Source organism: Alosa pseudoharengus, unplaced genomic scaffold (genome assembly GCF_046254945.1).
Source record: "Alosa pseudoharengus isolate Yale_2024_CS ecotype anadromous, Long Island Sound unplaced genomic scaffold, YU_APseudo_1.1 YU_APseudo_1.1_scf_23, whole genome shotgun sequence".
In the NCBI taxonomy this organism is placed as follows: Eukaryota; Metazoa; Chordata; class Actinopteri; order Clupeiformes; family Clupeidae; genus Alosa; species Alosa pseudoharengus.
Window position 1 is genome coordinate 14,687,269 of NW_027468685.1, and position 24,636 is coordinate 14,711,904.

Consider the following 24,636-nt stretch of genomic DNA (forward strand, 5'->3'; position numbering starts at 1 on the left):
ATCCCTGAACTCCCCTTCACTTTCTCACTCCTGTTATCTTCTGGCAGGTTGATGTTCTGGCAAGAGTTACCATGACAGCTCCAGCAAGCAGAAATACACTTGACTCCTTGCTTTTTACAGCAGCACCTGAGTGTCACAGACGCCTGCACAGTTGCAGCTGACAAACTTCAGAAGGTAGTCTGGTGCAATGGGATCTGGTGTGACTGCTGCATAATCATGTTCTCCTTGTTTCTATCCACACTCAAGGACATCTAGTGATGGATTTTGTAGCAGTAGCCAATCTCTGGTCTGGAGATATGCCCACAGAGAGTGCTACAGTGAATGCTAGAGGTAGTTTCTAAGGCTTGACACATCAAGGCTGAACCCTTTATGTATTCTCATTTATCCGTTGCACAGCAAAGTTAATTAGCATAACCTACACCTGGAAAGGATTGAGATTGAGGATCGAGATCCCTGAATGCTTGATGACTGGTAAGGTAACATTTTGAAATTTAAATTAGTTCTGTACCTTCATGCCACCACATTTGCCACATGCAGACCTAAGCTATATGAAAATGTGTTAAATTAATATTCTGCATTCAAACTCATTGACTGGCACAACAAATAAAATATCCTAATGCAGTTTGTGCTGGTTTCTGACATAAAAATAGGATTTTCAATCATTTTTAAGGTCACTGGCTAAAATATGTAATCTTATTATAAAGCCACTAACAGCACAAACAATATTTTTTCCACCACAACAAAAGGAATAATTTCAATAATTTCACAACATTGAACCAGACTTTGAGGGGTCGTTTATACGAGAACGATTGCGAAGGAAGACGACAAAATATTTTATCATAAGGGCCTTTCGTTTACACGGCGACCCCGCCATCGGGGCTTGAAGACGCAAAAATCTGAAGACTCCTTCCAAAGTGTAGAGTTTTGAGGACGACCCGGGTTGCGTCTCCGTCTAAACGGCTAAACCAGAGCCATATAAAGGTAGAGTTGAAATGGAATTAAAAATTCAGCTGCCCCATCTCAGGGTAAATCAAGCCAGAGATCAGGGCTGGACAGAGTGTTGAACCAGTCTTCGTAGCAACATAAACAGGACAACACTTATTCACATCTGTTGACTTATAGGCATACTGTGTGAATAGATTTTTGTAGTCACAAAATAGCAGATGAATTTCTGCCTACGAGACTGAAGGACCTATGTGCTGAATGTTAAATCCTTAAATGCTAAGGAGTTATTCACTTATTATTTACCTACTTGCTTTGGTTTAAGTGATAAAGTGAAGCAAGAAACGTATGTGTATGTTAATCGGTTTTGTAACAAATGACTGTGGGCATGTTAAACCTTAGTTGTTGAGATTAATCACCAACTGTTGTGGATTCAGTCCCTTTAAATAAAATAAAATAAAAGTTGGAGGCTGTTCCCTACTTTGCATTAAAGAGGATTTCAAAAGTCTGACAAAAGTCTTTTTCACAAGTCTGGGCATAGGAGTAATACGTATAAATGATATGTTGTACGGGAGTGGTTGATTGCTTGCAATTCAAATGCAAAGCAATCACCACCTCCCTTACCTTACTAGGAAATATTAATCTCTACGCAGCGTCTTCGGTAGAAATATCCACCCCTCAACTTTTTTTTATTTTTTTATTGTCACGCCTCCCTCTTTGGCTTTGCATTTCCTATTTACACTCAACAGTACATAAAAGAGACAGTCAAATTTCTTATGTTCATGGGGAGCGCACATAAAAATGTGTGTGGGTAGAATAAACTTCAAGTCTTACGAGCTCATTGGGAATGAGAGAGCTCTACTGTCTAGACAGAGTTGAATTAAAATGGAGTCATGGGCATAATGGCATCATTATGGCTGTATAATTGGGAAGCCAGAATCTGCCCTCTAGTTTCAGGTACTCGTTCCCTGTGAATCAGCCTGCATGTGTGCTACAGCACTTCAGCTGCTTAAGTGGCACATGAAAGCGCAAGATTATTATGGGTTCATCCAAATGGGCTCTGAGAAGAGACTGTAGAGTCTACTCCCTGATTATACTGTCAATATCCAAAAGTACCTTGCCCATAGAGTCAGCCATTTGGCTTCAGTGAAGTAAACTTCTACTCTTAGTCATTGTCACATCAAAGACTCTGCACGTTCGTTCATATAAACAGATGATCAGCCCGATGACATTGCTTCTCCACTAATCTAAAGCCAATAATTTGTTAACCTTACTCTGGCTTTAACTGACCATTAGCCTTCTTCAGCAGCCCAACACTTTTCAGTACATCCAGATGGCACTAGATGGCACTATAGAGATTGTGTTGGAAAACTATTTGTGTGTGTGTGTGTCTGTGTGTGTGTGTGTGTGTGTGTTGGGGTTGGCGGGGTGCGTGTAGGTATGTGTCTTACAAAAGAAACTGAATGATAAATGGAAACAAATGGAGACGCAGCCAACCATTTAAATACCAAGTCGTGTTTAGCATTTCATTTGGGGGGGGGAGGGGTGTGAGGGGGGTTGGGGGGAGTTACAAAGACTTAATTAATCAATCGTCCCTCTCCTGTGGTTCTCTAATAAAAGCCAGAGTCCGGGGCCGCCCAGTTAGGTGTCTGCAGGGGAAAGAGAGACAGAAACAAAACAATCAGGGGAAGTGAAGGAAAGAAATCTTACTCCATCACATAGAGCCATTGAAAGTGTACACATTTACGTTAGCAATACTTTAATATAATAGCATTAGCTATTATACAGCATTGAAATAATTATATTTTTATTACTAGACTTTAAAATGGAAATGGGTGTCTTTCATTAACTTGAACATAACACACATTCATAACGGGGAAGAAAAATAAAAACACAACTGTTATGAGCAATAAACACTGTTGGCAAGTTAAAAACGTACCCTTAATGAATAAATTATATGGACCATAAAAGCCAGAGCAGATTTGCCATTATAAAATCTACGCAAAGCTCTATGTCTGGTGTCAAACATTGAGGAAGGAAATGAACCCATGCGGCGCTGATGAGAAGTACCATGTGAACGTGCTAAATTTACTACAACCTGTTGTGACCGTACTGTCCACACATCCACTATATAAGATAAGTTATAACCAGCTAGCCCTAGTCCGTCCACTCTCAGTGTGATTTTGTATCTCAAGTAACACTAGTGAGTCATTGCAGCAAAAAACAGCAAGAAAAAGTAATGGTGCCATCAGAGGCATAATCAAACACTGTCAGTAACGGTGTTTATTCGTGCAAAAGTCCCTTTTCAGAGGCTAAAGTAATGGCAGGTAAAATGTGTGTTTGTTCATTCGTGGAAAAATGAAATGCTTCATTACTGGAGAGACACAGAGCCTCTAGACATCATTCAATCAATGTTTTCATACTGCGGATAACCTTCAGGCCAAAACATTTGTTTACCTCTGCGGAGTAAGAGGAGGTTGTGTTGTAAAAATACAGCAATACATTGCCCTAAATCAGCTCGAGGTAGGGAATATCACAATACTTAGCTCGCAAGGTGACAGCTAGTCAGGCTTACAGTACATATAGCCCCTATTAGTTTTTGCAAAAGTTAACATTGACATGATCACTAAACACAAAGAAACTTTTTTGAAAAAGAGCTGATGTAGACGGTAAAGGCCAAACCCAGTGTGTGTGTAGTCTGTGATAACCGACTCACCTCGGTCCTGTTGCTGTGACTAATCTTCTTCTCGATGTTCATGGCCAGCATCTGGCTACGGAATGAGAGGCTCTTGGTCTTCTCGATCACCTGCTGGTACGGGGACACAGCGTTGTTCCCCATCACCACGTGACCCTATAAGAGAGAAAGAGAGAAAGAGAGAGGGAGAGAGAGAGAGAAAGACAGAGAAAGAGAGAAAGAGAGAAACGTTTGACATCTACAACAAACATTTTCAACTGCACCCCACCCCCCTCTGTGCCTTTGGTTTAGAAATGCCAAATGCCACTAGTGTAGCAATCATCAGCACCCACATGCAGTCCTAAATTCACCCCCCTAGTCTCTAAACCCCAGACAGTAACCCAAAAACATCTGCTTCCAACCATATCGCTCGGAAGTTGTCCCGTTTCCTCCAAGTATGTAACAATCTCATGTAATTAAGGTTTGTTCCAAAACTGAATGTTACTCCACATTGCAATGTTGCTCCAAACACAGACTCTCATGTAATCATTCCAAGAATACTCTGGAAATCAAACCTTTTAAACGAAACTCTACTGTGCAGTCGTGTGTGGAGCTACACAGGACGGTTCCCTTCTGGAACACGTCCCACTGTGCCTTGAAAATCAGTAGACCAACTGTAGCAAAGCATGCACGCGCACACACACACAAAGTCTCCAGTGGGGTGTCTCACCAGTTTGGAGTCGATCTTGGCATCCAGCCGGGCGTTGCGGATGAGGTTGACGATCCATCTCTCGGCTTCCTCTGGGGACATGTTCAGCTTGTCAGCCAGCATGCTGTAGGGAGACAAAACTTAAATGTTGGCCACCTTGTACAACGCTGACGTTGGGACACAAAAAATGTAATGTTCAACCCTGCTCACATTGATAAAGGGAGAGACTTCAGTTGGAGCCTACTTTCAGTAAGACTTAACGTTAGACTCTGCTCTAAATGATGAAGCGAGACACCCTTTAGGTGGGCCCTACTTTCAGTAAAACTTACTGCTAGAGCCCACTCTTAACATTAAAGGGAGACACACATCAGTTGGGACTTATTCTTAGTGAGTATGGAGGAGACAGAACTTCAGCTTTGATTATACCCACTAGCAAACAGGTACACTGGCAATTGTGGACACGACCGATGAGAAAGGAAGCACTCATTATTAGCATCTATATTCAACATTGCTACATACAAGAGAACAAACTCCCCACATTCAGCATAGCAACATATCAAGATAAACAACAACGACAAAAACAACAACTCCGTTGAGTCCCTCCAATTAGCAAGCACTTATCAGCTTATATATTCAGCATTGCTACATACAAGAGAACAAACTCCCCACATTCAGCATAGCAACATATCAAGATAAACAACAACGACAACAAAAACAACTCCGTTGAGTCCCTCCAATTAGTAAGCACTTATCAGCTTCTATATTTAGCATTGCTACATACAAGAAACCCAACTACCCACACATTGAGCAATGCAACAGAACAAGAAAACAACTCTATTAAGTCCCTCCAATCAGATGCAGTGCACACTAGGAAGACCGCTCCACTCTGCACCACTACAGAGGCACCAGCTGTCATCAGCTCCACCAGTCAGTGCAAATAACAGACCATCACCATTTACATGACCTACCGCAACCAAGGATTTCCTTCTGCAGACGAGCCAACTTGAAGTTACATTCACTATCAATATTCTTGCAATAACGATATTAGAAGGAAAAGTTCTCATAGCTCAGACCAGTGGTTTTGTGTGCATTATCTAGTACTGCACGGTGTAGCTATACTAGAAACTAGAAATGTATCACAGTACCCTTACAAAAAGGTACAATTTCCCATTGTGTGTTTAAATAAAAGCCATAAGTGTTTGCAGTGCTCTGCTTCCACTCCCCGCCATGCTCCTTGCATACACAGTGGGTGTGACAACTACCAATTAATTGAGATTTATATATTAATTTTGCTACATTTCTTCAGCTATGAGGTTAATACACACGGTAGGGCTATACAAGGGAATGCATTTATTTGTATTCGTTCTTATTTATGATCTTGAGCTATTGGGCACTGCGGTTAACACATGGTTTTGTTTTTTTTACTATGCATGACACACTGTCCTGCAGTTTATTCACAGTGCGGCTAATACTCTGCTGTACTGTTCTTGGTGTTTTGGGTCTCTGCCGTAGCACCACTTTAGCATCGGTATTGGGATACTTATGGCACGTTTCATATCGAAGTCATAAGTTTGGCATCATGACAACACTAGTATTAACATTAGGTTTCTTTAATGTCCATAAGAGAGCCGGGTGTTTTGTGTTAATAGCGTGACTTCAGAGGGCAAGCTGATGGATACGGGCTAGAAACAAGCGGGAACACTCCCATTTCAGCATCGCGCTTTTCCAATACGCTTGTTCCACCCGACTGAGAGTGCATTGATTTCTCACGAGGTCTTTGGCCTCCTCATAACTAACAGCGCTGCAACCAGTCGCCTGAGGGGAATAAGAGCCTGACCGCAACACCACCCACTGGACTTCATTTTCTCTTTCTTTCTTTCTTTCTTTCTTTCTCTCTCTCTCCTTCTCCATCTCTCTCGCTCTCTCCCATTAGAGTAACTCTTACTCACGAGGGAAACACAAAGCCCCTATTATCCTCCATTTCCTCTATTTTCTACAGTCGGTGTATTTCTCAAGGGAGCTGGAGAAATTTGGCCCAAGCAATACAATCAAGCTCACCTCCCCACACCCTCCCTCCCTTAGTGATGGCGCGCCCGCTCTGCTTACCTGATGCTGATGCACTGGTGGATGCGACAAAAGGTCTCAAAAATGAACAGACGAGCGTTCTCGATGAAGTCCTCCAAACAGGCGACCAGGAAGAAGTCATTCACCAACACCTGAGAGATAGCGACCAAAAACAAATTAAGGACTCCGTGATGACAGCAACAACAGACTCAGCCTCCTTCTATTCAATTCTTAGGAAAGAAGATGAAGGCTACGTGGGCAATATCCGGTGTCTCAAAAAGTGAGTGAAATGTTGATTATGTGAGTAATTTCATGGTGGAATGGGCTTTGCCACTAATGCATGTTCACTTGGCAAACATGGCATCCTAAATATGTACATGAGCTGGCTATTTTAGGATCATGATCTACTTCCACGTCATGACTGATTAAGGTACTGCATACATGTCATTACCAAACAAGCACACAAACAACCAAACGTTTGCGCTGCTGCAACATAAAACAGAAGCCTTTGAGTTGTCAGGTTTCCCTAGTCAGTGGTGCCACTGGCTCTGAGCTGGTAGTGAATTGCTCAGCTTTCGAGATGTCAGGATTTGCTAGCGTGCGTGCGTGTGTGTGCGTGTTTGTCTGTCTCTCCCTCTCTGTGCCTCTTGTTCAGAGGAATTCCATTCCTAAGCCACTCTGAAGGGATTCCCACTAGCATACTGACACTGACAACAACATACACAGACTAGCCTATTAGGACACGTTGATGGGGAATCAGGTAGGTGATGCGACAACCTGAACCGACACACCGAAACACTCCCGCGCCTTCAGACAAAGATGGGAGGGAGGGGGGTGTGGGCTTACCGACTCGCACTCCCGCAGTTTCCTCTGAGCACTGTCAAAGTCGAAGTTCACATACAGGCACTCCACAAACTCTGTGATGGGATCCTTGTAAGTGTAAGACTCCTGTGGAGAGACAAAAATAGAGAGAGATAGAGACAGAGAGAGAGAGAGAAAACAAGTGAGAAGTGAGAGAGTGAAAAAAAAAAAGGATAAGGCAGGACTGAATCCTGTGCTGAAGTGTCCTGTAGCTAGAACACCTTTTTGTGGCCTACTGCAATGACATGAACAAGCTTTTGTTAGAGTCAAATGAAATAAAGCAAAGGAACACCTGCAGGTCAACACCACAGAGCTACACCCACATGACCACATTAAAACGCCATTAATTTTACCACACTGTGGGGGCCAAACTAAACCCCCCCCCCGATAAAAGTAAATAAATAAAAAACTAAAATAAATAATAAAGAAAAAGTGCTGTATCAGAGTGCAAAGCTTGCAGCTCAGTCTGATCCCGTGCCTCTCCCCCGTCTTGGGTTCCTAAAACATTTGTCAGCAGAAGCTGAGAAAGGAATGCTGTCTCGGGGCCCAAACTCACCTGCTGGATGACCTTGACCAAGTCCTTGAGCACCTGCCGACGCTTGCGTACGTCCTTGTTGGTGATGACGGCCGTGGTGAGGTAGCGCAGGATGTGGGGGCACATGGTCTGGATAGCGTTCAGGTACCTGAGAGAAACCACAATATTTATTTATTTGTTATTCAGAGCTTAGAACATTTAGAATATTTTGAGAATTATTTTACTACAGGGACCTAATTACAGGGACAGTTCCCCTAGAGGAACTCTTGGTTAAGTACATTGCAGTAGAGCACAGTCAATTATTTTATTTTTTTAATTAAATTAATTAAATTTCATGGGTCCTTACAAAAATCATGTAGCTCTACTCCAAATACTTTTTAAGATATTACTTTTACAAGTTTGGCCCCAAGAGCTAAATTATATCATACATTTTAGAAGCACAGCTATAGCATTTTGTAAGATCCCATGAATTTAAGCTGGACATTCCTTCAGAACCATGACATACATTGCTCTAAAACGACATACACAATGTAACAAACCATAAATACCATTATATGATAAAACCATTTATATGATAAGACATCTACAGTTGAGACATATCTGGAGTCTATTTACATCCATAAAGTAGTGGTCTAGAGCTACAAAAAATTATCTTAATAGATGACAGATCAAAACAGAGCTAGTGTTTTGCAAAATCCATGCACTTGAAAAAAATTTGAACACAACACACACAAATATCAAGGCAACAAGTACCAAACTTCTGCAGGCTCTCTATGTATAGATTTGTGTATGAGAGTGTAGGACCATTTAGCTACCTAGTCACACACACACACACACAAACGTATGGGCTGGGTAGAGGATCAAACACACATTTACATTAGCTTAAGGGTGCTCTACCATCTCCCTTTGATCCTTAATATGGCGTTTCACAGCCTATACGCCATTCACACTAGCGAAGCCGCTTCTTGCAGAGTGCTACCTAATTGAAAAGCGGGGCCGCAAGCAGTGGGCAGAGCGCAGCTCAAAAGACACTGTGCCACTGCACAAGAGCGATGGCAACCCCACCCACACTACTGTCGCAGCCAAGGAGTTGCTGCGCTCTGCATAGAGTGGGCAGAGGCCTACTTAAAAATGATTAAGCTCGCTAGATTGAAAATCTTGGGCCCTGTAATCTGAATCTCTGAAGAGGTGTGCATTACTGCCAGGTGTCTTCCAAGGCTCCTGTGCAGCACAGAGCCGCCTTTATTTTTTCTGTTTCCAATTAAAATGCGGATACATTTTTCTATTAAAGTATGTATTTAGATGATGTGTTAATCCAAAGCCATTTACAAGAGACCTGCAGCACTGATAGTCCACCTGGAGCAACTCAAGGTTAAGCATCTAAATATGTAAGTATATAGTATTAAGTATATATACTTTTTTGATCCTGTGAGGGAAATTTGGTCTCTGCATTTAATCCAATCCGTGAATTAGTGAAACACACACAGCACACAGTGAACACACAGTGAGGTGAAGCACACACTAATCCCAGCGCAGTGAGCTGCCTGCAACCACAGCGGCGCTCGGGGAGCAGTGAGGGGTTAGGTGCCTTGCTCAAGGGCACTTCAGCCGTGGCCCACCCGTCGGGACAAGTCCAGAGTGCTAACCAGGGCTGTCACTTTACGTTCGAAAATCGATTGCACAATCGATTGGACCAAACAACACAAGTTTCAAAAACTACAATAGGTAATCGATTTTAACCAAATATGTACACTATTAATTTTAAACAAATTAAACAAAATTCACAAAACAAGAATATAAGAATATAAAAGAATTCCGAAGTGCAGTAAGCATTGCGAAAGCTAAAAAGAAACTTCCCACCAATTTTACGCACCGGAAACAGCTGTTTCAATCAGCTGCTGTGCTGCTCGTGTTTTGCCAAAAATGGAGGACAACGCGATCAACCTGTGCGACATGAGAGAGACTAGTGATAGGCCCTAATAACTTGAGGAGTTCGATGTGGAAGTACTTCGGATTTTTGGTATATCAAACTATGGAGAAGAACAAAGCGGTAGGCTATGCAAACTGTGCAATCGAGTTCTACGTAGGCGAAATTTGTTTGACATTTCTAATCGTAAACACAGCTACATTGAAGCCTGCAGTAATGTTTGTCACTGATGTAATGGCAGTATACTCGGCTTATTGTTTTTCGAGAATGTAGCACTCCTGTTTGTCATTGTGCACGAAACTTCACGCCAATAAATCAGAAATATGGCTTGCGTCTACAAGCGCCCTCTTTACGTTCGTCCTAATGCCTGTTACTTTTTTGTGGATTGGCCTATATTTGGCGTTGAAAATGGAAACGTCAGCCAATGGAAACCCCAAAGCAGCCGTGGCCCACTTGCTAAGGGGCAAACTGTGGCAGCCGAGAATTGAACCCACAAGGTTTCTCTTGCTACCGCTGGCTAACCCCAGTTCCTTAGTCACCAAACCACCACTGCCCGTTTCTTCTAGAACAATGCGTGTCCATACACAACAAAAAAAAAACCTCACTCAAAGCACACAGTCACTGTATGGTGTGCTCCAGGGCCTCCCGAATTGCTCAGGCCCCCACCCCCACACTCGCCCCCACCCCCCCTTGGGCTAGCTACACTGCTGCCCATCTTTAAAAGGAGACCCCTGGGGACAGGCTTTCACAGCCTTGCATAAGAGACTGGTTACTGTGGAAACTTTGGGGAGGAGGGTTTCATCATCCAGGAAGCTTCCTCTTTGTAGCTCTGTACTGAGCGACACCCTCTGGTCAGAGTGAATGAGTATAAAGTAAGGACTGGTGATACGGACTCAAAACTACATCACAATGTCATAATATTTTTTTCGAAAAACAGCATAAACAAGGATGTGAACCTAGCACCATTACCCACCATCTTCCTGGCCACAAGTCACAACAGGTATGTGCAAATACAAAAAGAGTCAACTACTCACTGTGGCTGGTAGAGGAAAAGCTCGATGATGTTGTCACGGCCCTTGGGGTGGTTGAAGAAGACAAACAGGGACCAGTGGATGAGCCATGTCCTCTGCTGGAGGGACTGGAGAGGGGAGCTCACAGACTGAAACGCATAATGAGAGATGTGCAAGTGAGTCGCCAGAATAGCTGACCAGAAGTTACCAGGCAAAATTAGAGGTCGCAGTTGTGACAAATTTGAAGCTACAATATAGCGCCAGAAGTTGCCTTGACAACAAAGTCACCAAGAAACAAGTTAACAGAAGTTGCATCTTAAATAAGCTGATAATTTCTCTGAGTGTATCACTTCTTGGAGAGCAACCAAGGAGCACATATGCACATTTGAATCACAACAGTGATTAAAAACAAACAAAAAGTGTCAGTGCCCATGCCTACTGCTTACAGACCCAGTACAACAGAATGACTGCAGTGGCAGACTGACCATCTGTGGGGTCTGTCTAAAGAGAATTTGGAACCGCTGTGAACTAGTCCAAACCCAATGGCTACCTTTGAATGAGAGTGTGTTTTTTATTTTTTTTTAAGTATGCGTGTTTTGCAATTACTGCCTTCTGGCTTTCAATAATTCATGCCTAGTTCAAACACAAAATGTAAACAGTTTTAAGCATTAGCACTAGAAATTATAGACCAGGGCTAGGCCAAATTGCTTTTTACATACTTTGAATCCTAAGCACATTGCTGCAATAACAGCAAATTAGCTCCCAGCAGTCTGGTAATGTGTGAGCAAAAAAGCAACAGTTTCCCCAAACACCGGCACCAGTAAATTCACAACGAGCTGCCAGCTGGGACACAACATTACATTATGCGGCTAATGCAGGGCCTATACATCATAGTGCACTTAAAATTATGGGATGTTGGATTTGGATGGATAGATAAATAGCCGCTACTTTGTATTGAGATATGGAAATATTGCCTGCAATTGCATCTCATTATATTTGATGAATACTTATTTTATTCTGCAACTCTAGCACAATGTTATGCTAGTGCCTGTGCTATGTCCATTAAGAACAAAAGTCACAGCACACTTCTGGCTTTGTATTAGTTAAAGATTGAAGTTTTGCTATTTATTTAACTGAAATAAACTAACAGAGTATGAAAACAAGCCACATAAACATCAGAGGATGTTAGTGCTACAGTTTTGTTGGCCAACCTTAAATGTTCCGGAGAAGGAAGCCAGAAGTAACTAACATAATAAATACATTACTGTGCAACATTAAGTGCATCAAACAGTCATGTCCCGCCATACAAATACAGACACTACACAACTATCACAACTACACAAACTATAACAATGATCTTTCGTCATGGCAGGACTACTAACTCAAATCATCCGAAATAAAACAGTTCACCTTCAAATTTCAGAATTGGGAAAGGTTGAAACATGATTCAACAAAATGGCCATGCAAAAACAAAAAGGAGAGATGTTGGTGATGTGGTTTTAAGCAGAAAGAAAGTGACTGCTGCTTACGTTGTTGTCAATGGTTTCTCTGAGGCGGGTCAGGTCCTCCATGGCTGCCTCCCAGTTCTGCATGAGGATTTCAGAGGCCAGTTTACCCCACAGCGAGCTCAGAGCATTCCTGTCCGTGGAAGGAACCTGATGGACAAATCACAAGCACATTTACTGACCAAACTTATGTGTAATATGGTTCTGGTAATTGAGGCTTTTCAAGTGAGGACAAAGCATAACAGGCGATACACATGCAGACAATATACACAGATAATCAACCAAATACAGATAAAGTGGTTAAAACCTCTAAGCAAAATATTACAAACTCTATGTATGGCCAAACCTTTCCTAGGTTTCTTCAGATATGCCACACAAGTGGAAGAGTACATGGTAATTAACAACCTCTGCAGACATTACATCTGAATACACCTTGCTGGACCCTCTCCATGGATTGACAAAAAACATGGATGGACCAACAACTAGGGGTGTAAAGGCACACATATTCTTATCGAACCGTTTAGGTACAGGACGTTAGGCTCAATACAGATGTGTACCGAATGCAGTCTTTAACAGTAGGTGTTTTTGCCTTTGGACCAGGTTTCAAATTTAAATTCCCACACAAACACATTAAATGGCGGACCATCAATTAACCACCAAAAAAAACCAACAAAAAAAACCAACATGACACCTTTTCAAAATACTATTCCCGTTGTGCATCAGCAATATTGTCAGTGAATTTCAGGCTTGCTGTACCTACAGGCTTACCGTACCGAAAATTAACTGAACTGAGGTACACATTGAACCGTGATTTTTGCAAACTGTTACACCTGTACCAACAACCCTATGATTTCACTGAAAAAATTCTTGAGGAAAGCAATTTGGGAAAAGGGGTCAAGAGCAAAGATCCTAGAATGGATTACAAATGGGAAACAGCTTTGCTTTTACATCAGGAAATTGAACTGCTTGTTTCACAAACAATCACAATGCTTGCAGCAGATGCTAAAGCACCTAGATGAGGACAAATCACACATAGTTTACCCCGGCAGCGTCATTTGCATCTTTTACAAACATCAATGAAGTACTCTGACAATTGCTCTCAATGAAGCACTCTGACATGTTTTTAGTGTACAGCTGTTATTTACAACCAGTTCACAATGTCACAGAAACTGTGTCTGGACAAGGATCTATATGGCCAGATGAACCTGAGCTGGAAAGCATCTGCAACTCCTAAACGCAGGTCTGACACTCACCAACACACGGAAGAAGTACAGGTATTCTGCAGCACCAGAGTAGTTGCCACACTCATACTGAAACTTGGCATATCGGTAAAGAGTGTCCAGGTACTCCTGACGGAACTGTGGATGCAAAGTGTAAACATCAGTCATTGGGTTTACAAACATAGTACAGGAGTATACACAACATTATGTGACAAAAAAGGTAAATATGAGGTAAGTGTGTGTGTTTACATACACAAAGCATTAGACACAGAGTGAATGAGTTGAGATAGGGAACTTACATTGTGTTTCTCCGCCAAATAGTCAAACAGCATCCTCCCATCTCTACAAATAGCACAAATTACAAAGGGAGAATCAGTCATGTTGCCTGACAAGTAAGATTTTAGTTTTAGAGGAAATTCCTAAGTTAACACCATATGAATGGGTTTGAATTAGGAGAATTCACCTTGTTGACTGCATCTGTCGGGTGGTCTCCGGGTCCTCGAACATCTTAACGATGGGTTCCGTTTCCGACTGCAGCTGTTTTAACTGTGCTACTACAGTCGTTCTCTTTTCTCTTAACGCTGAAAACAAGACAACAGTGAAACTCAATGCACATATATGGGCTATAATAAAGGCAAAGTGATTAAATGTAACAGAATATAACACGCAAAATTATGTCATCCATTATACTCACAATGGGGGATCTCCTTATCGGGTAACAGGTTTTTGTACACATCCATGGCGAAATCCACCATGTTAGTGTCGCTGAGCAGATCCAGTTTGCCTTGGAGGAGTTCTTTCTCATTGTAAATCTAAGTGAGACAACATTCATGGTAAGCAAAATATAAGCACGTAACATCTATACACCTAAATCACCGATCTAGCATTAATTTATTACGTGAGTGATAATCAGCTGACTAGCTAGCATTAGCTGGCTAATAGCCGGGCTAGCCTAACGCCAAACAACCATAGGATGCCGGCTGGGTTGTCAGCGACGGACGGATGCTAGCACGTGGGTGGAAAGAACACTATATTCGATATCTTGGAATAGACACTCATTCGAATTGTAATCAATGGACAAGAAAAGGTAACCATACCTCTTTCACAGAAAGAAATTCCAACAAGGGAAAGACCAAATGCCTGTCTAAAAAGTGCGCGATCTTGGTGGTCAGATCGTACTCCGCCATTTTGGAAAAAGAACTTCCCCGTCTTCTTCTTCTGCTGTAATAGTCCAAACGTGTCAATGGCGCCGCAACAACTCTACTGCCCCATAGCGGTACGGAGCGTTATGGTAAAAGTGTACCCAATTTGGTATTCGCGTTGAGTATGGATTTAATCCATGTGGATAAGAGCCAGTAGGGTTTGTGTTTTTTAGAGTGGTGCGAGGAGTCAGCCCATGCCTGGCTCTGCGCTGCCCTTCAGGCGATTGCTTAACCACTCAGGCTTTTCTTCAGTGGACACTCTCTTAATAGGTAGGGGCTAGCTGTATGGATTAGGCAAGAGAAATGGGCCCTTTGCGGAATGGAGATCTCTCCCAGCCTCCTGCCTTGTCAATTGACATTCATGTCAGTGCTGCTGAAATAGCTCACAGCTAAAATGACTAGTGGGAGTCTATTGCTGCTTCTGGTCTCCAGGGAGATAGGATACCCAGATTTCCTGTTATAATTTCAAAGCCTGCTTTGAAGACAAGTTAGATGAGAGCATTCTAATAGAGTTGATTGTTTAACAATGTTCACTGAAGTGCAAGTTGTGTTAATTGGCTTGTTAAAAAAATATATACTGTACAGTAGGTGTTTAGTTGCAGCCTCAGTCTATCCACCCACATAGTTCCACAGAGACCAATGTGGCTCTGTCTTGTTGGAATCCATCATTGTCTCACAGAAGGATAACCACCACAACTACAGTCAGGTGACTGAGTAGTGCCTCTGCAAAGAATTGGTGAACATGCCTGTCTGTCAGTGTCAGAAAGAAAGAAAACTTTTACAAGAACCAGATAGCACTGGCAAAGCCTGCACTGCAATCTGTGTAATGGACCAGAGCCAGAACATAATCGCTGAATCTGAGCCATTTCATCGGAGAATATAAATGTCACACAGAAGCCATATCTGTGGGTGGCTGCTCTGCATGGTGATCACCAGACCCCATCCTTTCATTGTAGGAGGTCCTTCTTGGCCAAGCTGTGATTCATATGAGGCAGACTGCTATAAACGATATTCATGCTTTAGAGGGGGAAAAAAACAATTGTGGAGTTTAAGGTTTATTCGCTGCCCCCACCCCCTCTCTCTCTTTCTCTCTGTGAGTGTGTGTGTGTGTATGGTATGTGTATTTTTTGTTTTTTTATGGATTCCTTGAAAACCATCTTGTATGAGAGCCTTAATTCCCTCATCAGTTGTAAATCAATACTTAGGATTAGCACACACACACACTTCACAGTAACTAATGAAATAATGAGTACTGACTCCTCAGACCTGGGTTAGCTGGGGCTGCAAACATGTCTGGCTTGACATTATTGATGATTGCACAGAAAACCTCAGCGCTCTCCAAGTAAACAAAGTATCCCTGATCGGATATAGTTGACCTAGGCTTATGGGCAAGAGATATGCTTCATTAAACCTGATAGATTATATGGAGGTCATGAAGAGAGAAGTCAATTATTATTGTCACACATAAGGGCATAAAGCTGCCAGGGTTAGCCTACCCTGTGGAAACAATGCAGACTAGTGCATTATGGGTAACTAAAGGCTGGGTGATGTTAAGTGAGGAAACAAAAGTCAGAATAGTCAGTGGCACAGAACCTATTCAGCATATTTAAACATGATTATTTGTCAACTAATCCTAAATTATTTGCACGGAAACTGATTTCCACTAATCTGATTACAACCTGAAATGAACCTGGACTCCAAATCTCTACCTATTTATATTCTTCCCCTTCTTCTTCTTCTGTTCACTGAGTCAACAGAGGGTTTGTTGATTATTTATGAAGATACATCAAAATAAACTGGGACCAAATGCTGGGATCTCTGAAGAGAGATGTTCAACTGATTTAATGGAAGTATAGGTCTCGGATAGCACTCTGTACCTTGCAGTAATAAAGTGGAGCTTTAACAGGAGATAATGCTGGGTTTTCTGCCAACTTAATGAACACTGGGGGTATACTGCACTGCCCGTCTCTCTTTGCCAAGGTAACAAGCTCATGGATTGGTGCTGTACAGTCTGTAGACCATGGCAAATATTCACTCTGTGCTGTAGACTTAAACATGTAGCAAAAGCAGTGCCAATCAGGAGGTTACATAAAATGCCAACCTTACTTACACTGAAGGTCTTTTGACTCATCTGGGTTGCTGTGTCTGAACTGATGTGAGGTGTTGGTACCAGCACATGAGTCCCAGGGGCCACACACCGATAGCAGCAGTCTATTACTCACCTGGACTGTGAGTCACCTTGGACGGAAGTGTCTGCCAAATGAATGTATGTAAATCCACGCAGAGGCTGGTTACCCGTGTGAGGGCCTTCGTGCGGGTAGGTATAACAGTTGTGTGTGAGTTGGTAGCCTCATCTAAAAAGGATCAATGGCTCAATGACGCCGAAGGCTGGTAGGTTTCAGGGCAGTTTTAGGGGGAAATTTATGGATTATAAATTATGGATCATTCATGAGATATTTTCTTTTTTATTGATGATTTAGAGACCTGGGGAGCGTGGGGGTCATCCAGGGTCTCTCTTATTCACCCAACCCCCCCCCCCCGTGCCTATCTACTACCCCCCAGCTGGTCCCATGTGCATTTCTCGAAGTCCGCCATCCTTAGGGATGTTTAAATTCTGTAAATGGGCTCACTAGAGATGAAGTGCTGGGACAAAGCATTGACATTATTTATCCGGACAGTGACACATGGTTACACTGGTATTACAATTCATCAATAATTCTATGTCATATTGTAAAGTATATTCCACGATAGGCTTTTCCAGCAAAAAAACTCTTCTTCCCCTGTGTATGATGGATACATACTGTGTATGGAAATTGCAATAAATGTCAACCTGACTTGACTAGACTGTAGACCTGATACCTGAGCTTGCTGGGATCTTACTGCTCTGCATCCACGTCTTTATCATCTCCTCTGTCATGATCACAATATACGTTTGCTCCTTTCAATCCCACATTAATGTATGCAGAGGGAGAGGAAAAGGTATAAATCCTATAAATAATCCTATAAATAATATGTCACATGTTTCATGCCATAGATTGATAAACACAACTCCATCCTCAAATACATTTTTCATCAAATATATTCAACTGGTGAAGGCATGTTTTCAGAATTTGAAACATTTGTGTAATTATGCTAACGCCTATGAAATACAGTAAAGAAAACGGTAGAGTCAGCTTTCCATATTCCCGTCTCCATCTTTCTTCCCACTGCAGTCATATGCAAATGCTATATGTTCATACCTCGGTGTTGGCTTAGCTGCCTTCAGTTACCATGTCCTTTCCAGTTTTGAATAGAAAGAAACATTCCTTAACATTCCGAATAGAAATTCGTTCTATCACCATTTTCACCACAAGCTGTTTATATGCTGACATTGACAGTTACAGATCATCAGATGTGATACATTTGCAATAATTTTAATGTGATGTTCTTTGTGCTCCATTCTGCATTAAAAAAAACATATTGTTCATCTTTTCATTCTTCACCATCTTTCAAATTGTGATCTCCGAGGGAGAAATGAGTCTTACCAGGTATGTGGTGTTTGACTCGTGCTAGTTATTATTCTAATACGTTTTATAATTAAACTATGAATCTCTCTCTTCTCTGACAAGCCCTTAGAGGTCTTCTGTACTGCCATACTGACTTTCTACATTCAGTGTTTTAACCTGACATGTGTTCATTACATAATAGGCAAATGTCTTTTTTTCATATGCACAGAAAGATTTTTTCTTACTTCTTCCAAAAAAAATGACCAATTAATTGCAAAGGTCTTTCGTGAGTCATGTTCGACAAAATATCTTACTAGACTCAAGGCAGCTACGGATGCTTAACAAGCATTCTACTTTTCAAGTAAGTTTATGTGAGGGCAGCTTAATTAAATGTGGTCTGAATTAAATGAACTTTGAACAAAATCATGACCACCATATAAGACTTACTCTAGGTAAAATGGTTGCTGCAGGGGGGGATATGCCAACATTAAAATACCCCTCATTCCTTGTCAAGGAAATTTTAAAGCACGCTGAGTTTGGTTCATTTTAAGCACACTAAAATAACCTTTCATACTGAGTTTACACAGTTGGATACTTATTTTTTCTGAAGGCGTCTTCCAAAGCATTAAAGTGGATTTTTTTTTCACCATGCAAACTCTCGGGTGTCTCTGAGGCATACTGCATCAAAGAGAACTGTAATTAAAGCAGTTTATGGTCTACTGGGTTTGTGGCCCAGTAATGTGACCAGCCACCACTGAAAAATAATATGCTTAGGGACATGGGTTCCTGGGTAGCATGAATCACCATGGTGGACTAGGGGGATTGCCCACATAAAACACATCTGTATTTGAGATTGCTCTTGGGTTGAAACTGTCCCCATATGATCTTTGTTGGGACCGCAGCAGAGGCCTGCTGTCAAGCGAGCTGGCATTTTTAAATGGACACATGAATTTTTAAATTGGGAATAAATGATTTTTTTGTTTGTGTGTTTGTTTGCTGCTCGGCACTGAACTGCATTTTACGTGTATCATATTCAAATTGACGGACATTATTTTATCATGTTCAAATGCAGACATAGTGATTGTAACAACCAGCATACATTCATCACACCAGGGGCGTCGGACTGGGGGTAAAACCAGTACTGATTACTAGGGCCCCAAGCAGAGGGAAAATATTTTTTAAAAAGTCTGGAATATATTTTGTCATATTTATTATGGGGACATTTCAGGACTGCCTATGCATAGGGCCCAGGATCTTGTGCTACACCCCTGCATCACACAAGGAAAAGCACACTGATCTTAGAATTCACATAGTTCTGTGCCTGTATACTTATTTCTTCATATCTGCTCCATGCTACACCAGGAAAAGGGAAGCTCGGTCCAAAATAATGATCTTATATATCAGTCATCTTGTATAACTCCACGTCGTGCCTACCTTACATTAACTTGCCTAAAAATAGGCCTCAATAAACTTCAATCAGCCCACAACACACCTCTGGAGGCTTGCCATCTGCATTGTCTGAGTGGTTTAGTTCCACATCCTTGCCATATGAATGCAATCTGTCAGTGCCATATTCAGGACCAGGCTGAGCTGTAAATAACCAGGGGAGTGGGGTGGGGGAGGGCTGGGATTTCTCTGGTCTTCCATTTACTTGTATCAACATCCTAGCTCTAACTACATTAATGGTCTCTGTGTTGTGTGCATGCTCATGATTTAGGATCTCTCTGCTGTGTGTAATTGGTAGCGCTGAGGTGCATCACTGCTTTGTAATGAAAGAGTGAAAGGCGCTGATCTCTGCTTTCCTGGGCTGTTGTTTCAAAGAAGGCAGCTTGTTAGTGGTGGTGGTAGAGGGGTTGAGGTGGAGGTAGAATTGAGCAGGAGAGTTTGTAGCTAAAATATGCAGGAATATGTGTACATCTCTCTCAGCAAACATAACCCAGTCCACATAGCTCTGATTATCCCAATAAATCTGACAGCAATCACCCAAAGCCTTCACACTTTTTGTTCGTGCTGAATCAAGAAACATGAGTAGCGTGACACAAAGCACCGGTTTGTTGTGAGGCTGGGTTGTTGCTTTCACCTATCTGCTTTTGTGCCTAACGTTCATAGATGTGACACATGGCCTCGTTTGTTGTACAGCGCTGAGTGGGAGACATACGTCTGAGCGCGACTAAATTGTTCCGCGGGTTCTGCTGACCCAACCGTGTCCTCCGTCAGCAGAGCTTTTTTAAGAAACGCAGGAGAGGAGCATTCGAGTTCAGCGCTCTCTGGCTTTCGTGCTGCACAGTTACAATATATCAACGTGATTGTCTACTACCCGATATACTGAGCACTTTACATGGTGCAGAGAAATGAAGAGGGGCAGTCTGTGTTGGCTGTAAAATGCGTTTCTGGCAAATCAGGAAACACCGCGTAATAGCTGTACCAAGGAGGATAACCGTAGTTCAGACAGCTGCACTTTTCATAAACATCTGACTTTCGAGTCTGGATTTACATAAAAATAGATCTGTAGGCCTATGTGCATTTCCTGGAAAAGTTTTGTGCACAATCCATCTGGTTGCTGCGAGCACCAGAATATGCGTACTCCTTCAAAATATACCACCAGTTGCAAAATAAGTAGGCCAACTGATATGCAATGCAATCATTAAAAGAAAACTTTCTTTTTTTTGCTCAACCTGCTGTGCAGTAAAACTCAATGACAAATGAGGGAAAGACTGGGTGGTAATTACAAGACAAGGAAAAGGAAACTATTTTTATCTTAAAGCTTCTTTTTGTTCAGCCTCACAAGGGACAAACTATATCTTTCTGTCTGAAAGCAGCACAGATGTCATGCTGTTTCAGATTCTTGGGTTGAAAGTAGTGAAGAAAAAACTATCCCTGCAGCGTGTCAGCTACAGTGCTCCATACACTTAAACAGGATCAATACAAAATGGAAACTTTTCATTTTTCTCGGCGAGGAGGCGCACGACGACGACGGCTGCGTGGCCCCCTCGACACTGCATAATTACCATATAAATCTGCGGCGAGGTAAGTAAAGCTGTCCCGCCACAAAGATTAATGTCACATATAACCCCCATAGTTAAATTATACATTCCCACAGAATTATTGCACCTGAGGTTATGAGATTCCTTCCACACAACGCGGTAGCAGCTCAGTTTATCCTCTCATTTTCATCGTCAACACCGTTAGCTGATGACACTTTTGAAAAGCAAGCAAATAGTGTTGAAACGAGAGTGACCTATTGGCATCTCGTAGCCATGAAAAAGCTGAACATTCAGGGAGCTACATTATCCCATTTTATCCACATTCAACAGCCTGATCCAGGGAAAAGCGTTGCTCTCATTTTAGAGGAGAGTTACAGTAATTGTCATTTTGTCATCCATGTGATGTAATCAGTCCTGGGTGGAAGTTCTCCATCATTGTTTAATTGCGTTATGGGGAAGGTCCTTTGACATAGATGGCTTATCTCTGAGTGCACCTACCTTAGACTACATTCAGTTGCAAAGTGTATTTCTCTTTGGTTAAATCAACCATTGTATATTTGTGTAGAACTTGTTGCCAGTGGTTTGCCTCGAAGAAAGTGTTGGAAGATAATGTGTACTCTGTACAAATTGATACATTTTAGTGATTCATTGCTTTCAAGGCAAGATTAACTTTGTGGGAAAAAAAATGATATAGAATTGAGGCCTTTTTTATCCATTTGCTTTTCTTGTCCTTAGCAACCAAATGACTCCTTGTTTCTATGGTTATGTCCACTCTCTCTCCCCCCCCCTCTCTATCTCTCTCTGTGTCTCTTGGGTGACTGGCTCATCTGGACAGCAGGGAGGACGAGAAGAGGAGGGGAGGTGAGGAGAGGAAGTCAGTGGAGGACTCAAGGAGGGGGAGAGGGAAGAGGAGGAGAGTAGAGGAGTGGGAAGAGGAGTGGGAAGGAGAGGAGAGGGAAGAGGAGAGTAGAGGAGTGGGAAGGAGAGGAGAGGGAAGAGGAGGAGAGGAGTAGGAAGGAGGAAGAGAGGAGGAGGGAAAGAGTGAAGAGGAGCGAAAAGGAGAGGCGTGGGAAGAGAAAGGGGGGGAGAGTCAGTGGAGGAGGAGGGGATAGGAGAGAAGTGGAAGATAGGAGGTTGGGGGGGGTATTGGGGCACGGGCCTTATGTGGGCGAAGAAGCGTCGGCATCAATGTCTGGCCGGCTGTCACGCTCCGTCCAGTCCCCAGTGCCCTGCCGAGCGCAGAGATGAGGGAGGCACGTAGGGAAGTTACTCATCCCCCATCTCTCAGGCTCCCCCAGGGGACTGCAGCCGCATCAGCCATAAAGACACGCGCCACTCTGCAGGCTGACTAAATATCCACAGTAATTGCTGTTCAGGGATATGGATTATATTATGTTTTTTCACCCATCCGATTCATCTGCCAACGTGTCAATATGAGAAGGGTGAGGGAAATCTCACAAGTAGCTCCAAAATGCCTTGATGTCTGATCCGGTTTAAAGTTGTTATCTCTGCCTTTTCTTTTTTGTTCATTTAAAACTTGCCATTTCTTTTGTGGTGATAAGTTTTGTCAAGGCCTTTCTGTGTAAAAGGAACACTTAGCCTTCATCTCCCTCCCTCTGCATACTTTGTCCTGCTGTTGCTATGCAACTAACTCGTGGAAACAAAATGCATTTGTTAAACATAACATTAAAAAGCAAGGATTTAAGTTGTCACAATTTTTATGTTATTTTTTGTTACAAAATAACTGCAAGCAATTATACTAGTGAAGCAAAACAGCACGGTAGATTTTAACGAGGGTTGGGTTTTGATTTGGCTGTCTGCACCGTAATACGGTCTTTCAGATCACATTCCTCTCTTCTTGGAGTTACTGTAACACAATCTGTTGATTACTGAATATGACAATGGAAAGTAATGGGGAACAGACTCTCATTTTCCATCTCTCTCTGTCTCTGTCTCTCTCTCTGTTTCTGGGATTGTGGATGTTAGATATGGTGCATCTCTCTCTCTTCCTGTGTGAGTGTGTGTGTGTGTGTGTGCTTATATATGTATGTGTTAACGTGTGTTTATGCATGCTGCGTGCATGTACGTTTGACACAGCCGTTTCCCCCCACAAGAATGCGGACACACCCAAGCCATTGCCCCTCTTTGACCCCCACGTCAATTCAATCTTATTTCCTCTGACCTGGGGCAGTGAATGATTACCGGGAGTGATTCTTGAGAGGACGGTGAAGGGGAGGGGAGGGCAGAGAGGAGGAAGTCAATCCTGAACAGGCCCCCAAGGCAACACAGCCAACTGAAACTGGTTGGCTGGAAGGCTGAATAATGGGCCTGCGGTAAAAAAAAAAAAAAACACACACACACACATTGACCAATAGCATATCTAAATTAACATTGACAAGTCCTTTAGGAGATTGCTTGTGGCTCTGAACTGGTAGGCTATACTTTGTATTATAGAGTAACATTAGGGTTCAAAGGTCTTCAAGATTTATGTGTTTATGTTTTCCATTTTACATGTTTTCAGGTTTACTTGCTTAGCCGACATATTTACTTATTCCACTGCTTGAATCTTCTTAAGAATTTAACACAGAGACAGTGAGTCTCCAAAATGCTTCTGCAGGGTTTGCGAATTGATATGTTATTTCGAGACCCTCTCACATATCCAGAAGTCAGAGCATATACGTGAGACAATGACAAAGTCACACAAATTGCCCCTCATCTCCAGCAGTGTCAAATTACCTGGCTGCTGTGGGAGAGTGTGGGCAGAGATGGTGGGCTATGCATGTAGATTTCACTCACACTCCCAGCCTCTTGTGTCATACTTGACTCTGCCATATGCTTACATGATGGCTAGTTTTCTCTTGGAATCATGACACACGGCTAATAAAATAAACTCAGACTGCATATCCGGTTGATGTTGGTGTGTGTGTGTGTGATTGTGTGCATCTGTGTTTTAAAGTGTGTTACTATATTTGTGTGTGTGTGTGTGTGGGGGGGGAATCTGGTGTAGGGGGCATCTGTGTTTTGCTGTGTGTGTGTGTGTGTGTGTCTGTGTATGTGTATGTGTGTGCGTGCGAGCGCGCATGTGCGCGCTCTTCTGTTCATACTCTGCTGAGGATAATCTGATCTTGCTCCCTGTAAGCAGTTCCATTGTATAAACTGCAACACACACAGCACTCCCTGCACCTAAATCATGGGGTATATTTCAGCTGCCAACAGCTGTAGGCTGTTTTGACTCATACACCACTGATAAAGATGACACCTTCTTGTGACTTTTATTTCAGCTATACACTGGGATTTGCTCTTTATGGTAAATGCTGTGTAGGAATAGGTCAGGGTGGGGGTGGGGGGGGGCTATTCTCCTGAGATGAAGCGCTAAAGGTGTGTGTGTGTGTGTGTGTGTGTGTGTGTGTTAGGGTGGGGGTGGGGGGTATTCACTCAGTGTGTTGATTTGTGAGAAGGAAAAGCATGTTTTCTGGGCGGTGATGTGGTGTGGAGATGTGTGCATTTCAAATGTTTGT

The 24,636-nt window shown here is 42.5% G+C and overlaps 1 protein-coding gene across 1 annotated transcript; it reads right to left on the reverse strand.

The window, feature by feature from the left end:
* Positions 1 to 2,441: 2,441 nt before the first annotated feature.
* On the reverse strand, positions 2,442 to 14,648 carry eif3eb (eukaryotic translation initiation factor 3, subunit E, b). Its single transcript, XM_076301720.1, has 13 exons — positions 14,545 to 14,648; positions 14,142 to 14,259; positions 13,911 to 14,028; positions 13,747 to 13,789; positions 13,481 to 13,585; positions 12,252 to 12,377; positions 10,747 to 10,871; positions 7,807 to 7,933; positions 7,236 to 7,337; positions 6,432 to 6,541; positions 4,347 to 4,449; positions 3,659 to 3,793; positions 2,442 to 2,591 (listed from the first exon to the last, which is right to left on the reverse strand). The coding sequence occupies exons 1-13, from the start codon at positions 14,632 to 14,634 to the stop codon at positions 2,553 to 2,555; spliced, it is 1,341 nt and encodes a 446-aa protein (XP_076157835.1). The 5' UTR covers positions 14,635 to 14,648; the 3' UTR covers positions 2,442 to 2,552.
* Between the last annotated feature and the right edge of the window lie 9,988 nt (positions 14,649 to 24,636).